The sequence below is a fragment of the Oncorhynchus mykiss genome, chromosome 12 (assembly GCF_013265735.2).
Source record: "Oncorhynchus mykiss isolate Arlee chromosome 12, USDA_OmykA_1.1, whole genome shotgun sequence".
NCBI classification, from domain to species: Eukaryota; Metazoa; Chordata; class Actinopteri; order Salmoniformes; family Salmonidae; genus Oncorhynchus; species Oncorhynchus mykiss.
Genome location: NC_048576.1, coordinates 101,346,412 through 101,356,801, shown reverse-complemented (window position 1 = coordinate 101,356,801; position 10,390 = coordinate 101,346,412). Strand labels below are relative to the sequence as shown.

Sequence of the window (10,390 nt, the reverse complement as noted above, 5' to 3'; positions counted from 1 at the left end):
TTTGTTTTGGTTGTGTTTTGCCCAATAATAAAATGGTGGATGATGAGTGGAGTACTTTTCTGTCTAAGAGAGTAGATAACATGTTTCTAAACAATAATAAATTAATCCTGATGATGCCATGATTAAGAAAAATCATGAAAGAATCATAAATAATAATGAGTGAGAAAGTTACAGAGGCTACAACAAAACATGCTAACCTCTCACCATTACCAATAACAGAGGCTACAACAAAACATGCTAACCTCTCACCATTACCAATAACAGAGGCTACAACAAAACATGCTAACCTCTCACCATTACCAATAACAGAGGCTACAACAAAACATGCTAACCTCTCCCCATTACCAATAACAGAGACTACAACAAAACATGCTAACCTCTCACCATTACCAATAACAGAGGCTACAACAAAACATGCTAACCTCTCACCATTACCATTAACAGAGGCTACAACAAAACATGCTAACCTCTCACCATTACCAATAACAGAGGCTACAACAAAACATGCTAACCTCTCACCATTACCAATAACAGAGACTACAACAAAACATGCTATCCTCTCACCATTACCAATAACAGAGACTACAAGAAAACATGATAACCTCTCACCATTACCAATAACAGAGGATACAACAAAACATGCTAACCTCTCACCATTACCAATAACAGAGGCTACAACAAAACATGCTAACCTCTCACCATTACCAATAACAGAGGTCACAACAAAACATGCTAACCTCTCACCATTACCAATAACAGAGACTACAACAAAACATGCTAACCTCTCACCATTACCAATAACAGAGACTACAACAAAACATGCTAACCTCTCACCATAACCAATAACAGAGGCTACAACAAAACATACTAACCTCTCACCATTACCAATAACAGAGGCTACAACAAAACATGCTAACCTCTCACCATTACCAATAACAGAGACTACAACAAAACATGCTAACCTCTCACCATTACCAATATCAGAGGCTACAACAAAACATGCTAACCTCTCACCATTACCAATAACAGAGGCTACAACAAAACATACTAACCTCTCACCATTACCAGTAACAGAGGGGGTCTGACCTTTGTAACTTTCTCATCCATCATTATTCTCGATTCATTCCTGATTATTCATCATCATAGTAGCATCCACATGAATGTAGAAGTGTTCAGAAACATCTTCTATTCTTACTGACAATACAAGTGAAGTGACTCCAAAATGACAGGACATTATTCACCATTCAGTTTCTATTAGGAAAAACATCTAAAACACAACCAAGACAAACTGTAAATGCATTCAACAAGTTAGTAGAATCACAAGATTGATGTAATCACTGCAGGCATGGAATATGGGACCAAATACTAAACTTATGGCAAGTTAATACACCATAAGTGAATGTGTGAGAGTAATTGTGACTTTTTCAAATGGGAGAACTACATACATAAAGTATCTGTATCTGTTAATACTGACCTCAGAGTCTCCAGTTTACAGTGGGGATTCCCCAGTCCAGCAGAGAGCAGCTTCACTCCTGAATCCTGCAGGTCATTGTTACTCAGATCCAGCTCTCTCAGGTGTGAGGGGTTTGACTCCAGAGCTGAGACCAGAGAAGCACAGCCTTCCTCTGTGACTCCACAGCCTGACAACCTGACAAAGAGATCATCATGACTTCACAAACACACTGTTAATTTAACACCAGTAGTGTAGAAGGACAATGGCAGATGCATTTGGTTTATTCTCTCAAACAACATATAGATTCATCTTCCGTCTCCTAGAATTGTATGGTCATATTGTTATACTAATGTGAAAATCAATGAATTTATTCAATATGTTTTTCAATATAATATTATTTACATATTATAATACATATTTTTCTCCAAACTGAATATTTTGTCCTGATGATTAGTTCTTAAATGTCATTTTATTTACTCACAGAGCAGCTCTGGAGGATTTGACCACTGGCAGCAGCCTCAGAAGACCTTCCTCTGATCTGGAGTATTTCTTCAGGTCAAACACATCCAGCTCCTTTTCTGAAGTCAGCAACACAAAGACCAGAGCTGACCACTGTGCAGGTGACAGGTTGGGTTTTGAGAGACTTCCTGAGCTCAGGTATCTTTGGATCTCCTCCACTAGAGAATGGTCATTCAGTTCATTCAGACAGTGGAACAGATTGATGCACCTCTCTGGAGAGGGATTCTCCCTGATCTTCTCCTTGATGTACTCAACTGTTTCTTCATGGCTCTGTGAGCTGCTTCTTGTCTTTGTCAGTAGACCTCGTAAGTACTTCTGATTGGACTCCAGTGAGAGGCCCAGAAGGAAGCGGAGGAAAAGGTCCAGGTTTCCTGTCTCACTTTGTAAGGCTTTATCCACAGCACTCTTGTAGAAAGCAACTTTACGCCTTTGTCTGATCCTCACAGAAAGGTTCCTGGACGTTGATTGAGGTTTGGCCATTACATTCTCATTGTTGTTGATGAATGAGAAGAACACATATACAGCAGCCAGAAACTCCTGAATGCTCAGATGAACAAAGCAGTATACCTTGTCCTGGTACAGCACACATTCCTCTTTAAAGAGCTGTGTGCACAATCCTGAGTACACTGAGGCTTCATTGACATCAATTCCAGCCTCTTTCAGGTCTTCTTCATAGAAAATCAGATTGCCTTTCACAAGCTGTTGAAAAGCCAGTTTTCCCAGTGACAGAATGCTCTCTTTATTCCAGTGTGGACCTGTCTCTTCTTTCCCAAGATACTTTTCATTCTTCTGTTTGGTATGAAACACCACAAGGTGTGTGTACATCTCAGTCAGAGTCTTGGGCATCTCTTCTCTCTTATGTTTCAGCATGTGTTCAAGGACTGTTGCAGAAATCCAACAGAAGACTGGAATGTGGCACATGATGTGGAGGCTCCTTGATGTCTTTATGTGTGAGATGATTCTGCTGGCCAGGTCCTCATCACTGAATCTCTTCCTGAAGTACTCCTCCTTCTGTGGGTCACTGAACCCTCGTACCTCTGTCACCTGGTCAACACACCCTGAAGGGATCTTATTGGCTGCTGCAGGTCGGGTAGTTATCCAGAGGAGAGCAGAGGGAAGGAGATTTCCCTTGATGAGATTTGTCAGCAGAACATCCACTGAGGTTGACTCTGTGACGTCCCAACAGATCTTGTTCTTCTGGAAGTCTAGGGGCAGTCGGCACTCATCCAGACCATCAAAGATGAACAGAACTTTGTACTTGTTGTTGATGGAGATTCCTGATTGTTTGGTTTCCATTGAGAAGTGATTGAGAAGTTCAATAAAAGTGTGTTTGTCCTCTTTCATCAAATTCAGCTCCCGAAAAGGGAATGAAAATACAAATTGGACATCCTGATTTGCTTTTCCTTCAGCCCAGTCCAGAATGAACTTCTGCACAGAGACTGTTTTTCCAATGCCAGCAACTCCCTTTGTCAGCACAGTTCTGATAGGTTTGTCTTGTCCAGTTAAGGGTTTGAAGATGTCGTTACATTTGATTGCAGTCTCTGGTCTTGCTTGTTTCCTGGTTGTTGTCTCAATCTGTCTCAGCTCATGTTCATTATTGACCTCTCCTGTTCCACCCTCTGTGATGTAGAGCTCTGTGTAGATCTTATTGAGAAGTGTTGGGTTTCCTTGTTTAGCGATCCCCTCAAATACACATTGAAACTTCTTCTTTAGATTAGATTTGATTTCACGTTGGCAAATCACAGCAAGCTCATCTGAATGAATAAATAACACAGAGGATATTAATATTACGTCTGTTTTAATGCCTACAGTATTATAGGACTGTTATAAAGTTTTACATTATAATAATTCATTCTGTTAACAGACTGTATAAATGTGTAAATGTTTTCATAATGCATTACAGACTGGTGTGACTGATTATATTATTATTGGTATTATTGATGGTATAATTTATGTTGTCTCCCTCTCTCTAAATTAATCACCACAACACATCCCTGCTGCTACTTGATGAGGTCACTAGGTGTTGTGTTAAGGCTGCTTCAATATCATTGAGTTACACAGCTACTTTAGCTGTACTTTAGCTACAGCTTTTAAATGTTATAAAACAGCATTCAACATGAGGCAGACAGATCTTACATTTCTCCAGTGTGTCAGCAAGCTCCTTCTGGTTCATTTTCCTCAGGACATGCAGTGTGATCTTCAAAGCCCCCTCTCTGGCACTGCTCTCCTGCTTCTCATCTTCAGCATCCACCACTTCCTTATCCTGCTTCTGACTCTCAAAGCCTTCTGGGAGTTCTGGACTAAGAATCCTCTTGAACATCTTCAGCTCGTTCTTCACAAATGTCATAATTTTCTCTTCAAGCAACTGAAATAAATCAAGTATATAAGTTAAGCAAGAGAAGAAATGCTTTTCTCATTAACACATTAATGAATTATTGACAGATCAACTTTACTTGAGGTAAACAAAAACAAATGTACATAACAGGACCACATACACTGAATATGGAGGCCAGGTCTGTTTGATGACTCTGGGAAGACTGACCACTGAGAATCTCTGACTCTGATCTCTCCTGTTGGTTTCTGTGGACAAAACATGAGATTACATCTCCTCATCCAGGGAGTACACACACACACACACACACACACACACACACACACACACACACACGGAGGGAATGTTGTGTTTGTTTAATATTGTCTTAGGACTATGAAAATGGACAAAATGATTAGCCTATGGATTATGAAAACAACAACAATAAATGGGAAAATGTGAGAGGAGAAATGACTAGAGACAGTGTTGTTTAACTCACTGACCATCACCCATTAGTTCTTCTTACCTTTGTTCAGTAGAAAAGTCTCCCTCTCTAAACTGTAAAGGTTGATCCATAGACCGGTCACTCTTCATGGACACACAGCTGGGAACAGGGGAGGCTGGGGTCTCCTGCTTGATTGGTCTTCAACACAACAGAGACAAACATTACATCTCTCATCTACTCTGAGCTCAGATGGGGAAACATAAGAAGAGTTTCACAAATAGAACTGACTTCCAGACGTTAGTTAACGCGCGAGCAGTGTGTCATTTTTAATAACGAGATTAATTTAGCGTCGCGAGCGTTGTAGTCAGTCTGTCAGCCCCGCTAAAAGGCTGGTGTCGTTACTCTGCCTTCTCCGGGGGCATGTTGAGGTAAATTTACTAACCGGGAGGGTTGAATTATGTAATTTATTAGAGGGCTGGAAGACGCATTCTCGAGGTTGTACGGGGACGCGGACAGTTCCAGAACGCGGACATGATCAGTGCAACACAATCAACTAAACCCAGTCTCTACAGTCTTTTTTATTATTATGTTAAACAAACATTTAAAAAAAATTATAACATTTTGAGATCAAACATTCAGTCTTTTTATAACAAAATTTTGAGATCTGGGACCATATGGCCAAAGTGTCTCAGAGTAGAAAATTGGTCGTATAAGTGCTGAAAATAAAGACATTTTACACTTATGGGTATAAATTACCTAGTTACCTACCCATTACCTAAATTACCTACCCACCTAGTCAGCAGATATTTAGGACACCTCGTGAGCTGTCCTAAGTAGTTAAGAGTTAACAGCAGGTGTCTTGATAATACTATAGAATAATGCAGTGAGTCAGTGGTTCCTGAGCCACATGTAATTGCTTTGTAGTAGTTTATAATAATGTTTTTATATTTCTATATGATCAATCCATTAATAATATAGACCAACATGCAACAGTATGTCTTGTGCTTTTGGCAATGATTTATGTATAATACTTATGTATAACAAGTGATACCATGTATGTCTGCATTGCATTTTGTCTTCATTTTGGCAGATTGACTCAGGCTTATTTCTGAAGATTAACTCAGGTTGGAGTTGGAGCTGTGACCGAAGGGTGGACTTGTTCTGACCACTGGAGGGCTGCTGGGTTCACATCCTCAAAACATTAACCTTTTGTTGATCAGAACTCTAGGGGTTCTTCTTCACTGAACCCAAATATATATAATGTTTTAGTGGTTCCATATTAATGAAGTGATAGAAGCCTTTTTGGCTCTATAAGGAACCTTGTTTTCTAAACACGTTTTTCTTCTGATGATTTAATTATCTACATCATGTTATTTGAGAGTGTATAATAATAACCACGTTTACATCATGTTAGTTCAAGTTCTCCCTTTGGAGCACAACATCATGTTGTTAAATAATAATCCTAAATTGGGCGTGGCTATAAATTGGCTATAAATTGGGCATTTGAAGGCATCTAGGGTGTAATATGTGTTCGATGAAAATGAACATTGTTGCAATGTTGTAGGCAACATTATTGGCAAGGGACTTGATACCTACTATGCCAAAGATATTTAGAGTGTTAAACGGGTGTGAAGAGTTGTACATTGCAACGAGTACAGTCAGGGTGCCGTGGAACCCCTGCAGTACCTCCACAGACACCGGATTGAGAACCCCTGCAGTACCTCCACAGACCCCAGATTGAGAACCCCTGCAGTACCTCCACAGACCCCGGATTGAGAACCCCTGCAGTACCTCCACAGACCCCGGATTGAGAACCCCTGCAGTACCTCCACAGACCCCGGATTGAGAACCCCTGATTTAGACAACCACATATCACATTCAAATATACAGGATACGAACATTCCATTCCTGATAAACAAAGGATATATAGTGTTTCATCTTAAGATAACTATTTATTTTTTGAATGAACTCGATAAATTCTTTATAAATGGTCATCTTACCTCTTAGCTTTGGTGTCATGTCCCCCAGAGAGATGCATTTTAGAGGCAGGACCCCCCTCCTCTCTCTCCCCAGAGAGACTCATTTTAGAGGCAGGGCCCACCTCCTCTCTCTCCCCAGAGAGACTCATTTTAGAGCACTGACCCCTAAACAGAGATCCAGCATGTTGGTTGTGGTTAACACAGTGAAAACTAAACAGAGATCCAACATGTTGGTTGTGGTTAACACAGTGACAACTAAACAGAGATCCAGCATGTTGGTTGTGGTTATTAACACAGTAACAACTAAACAGAGATCCAACATGTTGGTTGTGGTTAACACAGTGTCAACTAAACAGAGATCCAACATGTTGGTTGTGGTTAACACAGTGACAACTAAACAGAGATCCAACATGTTGGTTGTGGTTAACACAGTGACAACTCAACAGAGATCCAACATGTTGGTTGTGGTTAACACAGTGACAACTAAACAGAGATCCAACATGTTGGTTGTGATTAACACAGTAATTCTTGAAGGTCAGATGTTCTCTTTTATTCATTATCTCTTAGAAAAAAAAATATTTACTAACAGACACATTCAAACAGTCAGGTGATTTAATGCATCACATGAATATGTAGTCGTGATTTATATTTTTCACCTTTTGTCCATAATAATAATAATATAATAATAATAATAACAATATAATATATAATAATATTAATAATAATGTGTCACTTTCTCTTTTAATAATTTCTCTCATTCTAGTGTGTTGCTTTGTTCAACAGGTATGATATTATGATGCTGTTACTGAATTCAGTTCCTAATATTAATGTTAAGAAAAGTCTGTTCAGTGGTTTCATACCAAATTACACAGGAAGCAGGAGCTCATTGGAATTTAGAAAACAACAAATGTTCTGATATTCTGAAAGACGACTTACAACTTATACATAAAAAATATACTAATTGTAAAATAACCGCGATATACGAATATATGAACAACATGTTATAATGTGACTTGACTCCACCCAGTTAGCTATATGAACAACATGTTATAATGTGACTTGACTACACCCAGTTAGCTATATGAACAACATGTTATCATGTGACTTGACTACACCCAGTTAGCTATATGAACAACATGTTATAATGTGACTTGACTACACCCAGTTAGCTATATGAACAACATGTTATAATGTGACTTGACTACACCCATTTAGCTATATGAACAACATGTTATAATGTGACTTGACTACACCCAGTTAGCTATATGAACAACATGTTATAATGTGACTTGACTACACCCAGTTAGCTATATGAACAACATGTTATAATGTGACTTGACTACACCCAGTTAGCTATATGAACAACATGTTATAATGTGACTTGACTCCACCCAGTTAGCTATATGAACAACATGTTATAATGTGACTTGACTACACCCAGTTAGCTATATGAACAACATGTTATAATGTGACTTGACTCCACCCAGTTAGCTATATGAACAACATGTTATAATGTGACTTGACTACACCCATTTAGCTATATGAACAACATGTTATAATGTGACTTGACTACACCCAGTTAGCTATATGAACAACATGTTATAATGTGACTTGACTACACCCAGTTAGCTATATGAACAACATGTTATAATGTGACTTGACTACACCCAGTTAGCTATATGAACAACATGTTATAATGTGACTTGACTACACCCAGTTAGCTATATGAACAACATGTTATAATGTGACTTGACTACACCCAGTTAGCTATATGAACAACATGTTATAATGTGACTTGACTACACCCAGTTAGCTATATAAACAACATGTTATAATGTGACTTGACTACACCCAGTTAGCTATATGAACAACATGTTATAATGTGACTTGACTACACCCAGTTAGCTATATGAACAACATTTAATAATGTGACTTGACTACACCCAGTTAGCTATATGAACAACATGTTATAATGTGACTTGACTACACCCAGTTAGCTATATGAACAACATGTTATAATGTGACTTGACTACACCCAGTTAGCTATATGAACAACATGTTATAATGTGACTTGACTACACCCAGTTAGCTATATGAACAACATGTTATAATGTGACTTGACTACACCCAGTTAGCTATATGAACAACATGTTATAATGTGACTTGACTACACCCAGTTAGCAATATGAACAACATGTTATAATGTGACTTGACTACACCCAGTTAGCTATATGAACAACATGTTATAATGTGACTTGACTACACCCAGTTAGCTATATGAACAACATGTTATATTGTGACTTGACTACACCCAGTTAGCTATATGAACAACATGTTATAATGTGACTTGACTACACCCAGTTAGCGCCATTTAGTATGATTGAACTGTCACGTAGCTGTCCCAGGTGAAATGGACTGTTAGATCTGAGTGTTTTACTGTCATTCACTATACTAAAATAACACCAGACATTTAATGTCTCTACACACTTTACAATAATCCCTGGGAAGAGTCTTACCTTGTAGCCTGAATTCACAACCAGAACATGTCAAGTCATTGAGATATTTTCCGTTGTGCTGAGAGAGAACCTTCCTGATGACAAGTGTCTCTGTATCTATGTTCTAGGTTCAGTTGATCTCTGGATGTAATAATATCTGGTCAAAGTCTAGTGACACAACACCATAGTATTTCATAACCATAACAGCAGTTTAACCTTTGGCCAGTAAAGGCCATGGCATATTATAACATGTAGAATCATTATGATGATCCAGGTTCATATTATAACATGTAGAATCATTATGATGATCCAGGTTCATACTATAACATGTAGAATCATTATGATGATCCAGGTTCATATTATAACATGTAGAATCATTATGATGATCCAGGTTCATACTATAAATGTAGAAACATTATGATGATCCAGGTTCATATTATAACATGTAGAATCATTATGATGATCCAGGTTCATACTATAAATGTAGAATTATTGTGATTTTACCAACCCCAACCCCAGCCTCAGCCCCAGCATCAACCCCCAACCCCAGCCTCAGCCCCAGCATCAACCCCAACCCCAGCCTCAGTCCCAGCATCAACCCCCAACCCCAGCCTCAGCCCCAGCATCAACCCCAACCCCAGCCTCATCCCCAGCATCAACCCCAACCCCAGCCTCAGCCCCAGCATCAACCCCAACCCCAGCCTCAGCCCCAGCATCAACCCCCAACCCCAGCCTCAGCCCCAGCATCAACCCCCAACCCCAGCCTCAGCCCCAGCATCAACCCCAACCCCAGCCTCAGCCCCAGCATCAACCCCAACCCCAGCCTCAGTCCCAGCATCAACCCCCAACCCCAGCCAGGCATAGCCCAATATATTGATGATTATATCAACCCTCTCTCCACTAGACACCCCAGCTACCTCAGAGACACTTATCACTTTCTTGAGAAGATCAAACCCATAGTTGTTCCCTCCCAAACATATATATATTCACTATAGACATTGATAGCTTATACACTAACATGAATACAGCAACAGGAGTACAGACGGTCAGAAATATTTTCCATGCACACCCAGATATCAATAGACCAGACAATGAAATACTACAATTATTAGAAATCAGCCTCACACACAATGACTTTATATTCAATGATAAGCACTACTTACAGGTGGAGGGAACAGCTATGGGCAA

At 39.3% G+C, this 10,390-nt stretch overlaps 2 protein-coding genes across 2 annotated transcripts in view; both read right to left on the bottom strand.

The window, feature by feature from the left end:
- The window catches only part of LOC110516410 (NACHT, LRR and PYD domains-containing protein 12-like), a 43,444-nt gene extending 34,062 nt beyond the window's left edge, over window positions 1–9,382 (bottom strand). The window contains exons 1-7 of the mRNA XM_036939573.1: window positions 9,224–9,382; window positions 6,729–6,872; window positions 4,810–4,926; window positions 4,468–4,552; window positions 4,109–4,337; window positions 1,935–3,726; window positions 1,475–1,648 (exon numbers count right to left, since the gene is read on the bottom strand). Coding sequence (XP_036795468.1) covers window positions 1,475–1,648; window positions 1,935–3,726; window positions 4,109–4,337; window positions 4,468–4,552; window positions 4,810–4,926; window positions 6,729–6,856 — 2,525 coding nt within the window. The 5' untranslated portion in view covers window positions 6,857–6,872; window positions 9,224–9,382. The remainder of the gene's footprint in view (window positions 1–1,474; window positions 1,649–1,934; window positions 3,727–4,108; window positions 4,338–4,467; window positions 4,553–4,809; window positions 4,927–6,728; window positions 6,873–9,223) is intronic.
- The window catches only part of LOC110510646 (NLR family CARD domain-containing protein 3-like), a 305,788-nt gene that overhangs the window by 248,893 nt on the left and 46,505 nt on the right, over window positions 1–10,390 (bottom strand). The window lies entirely within an intron of this gene.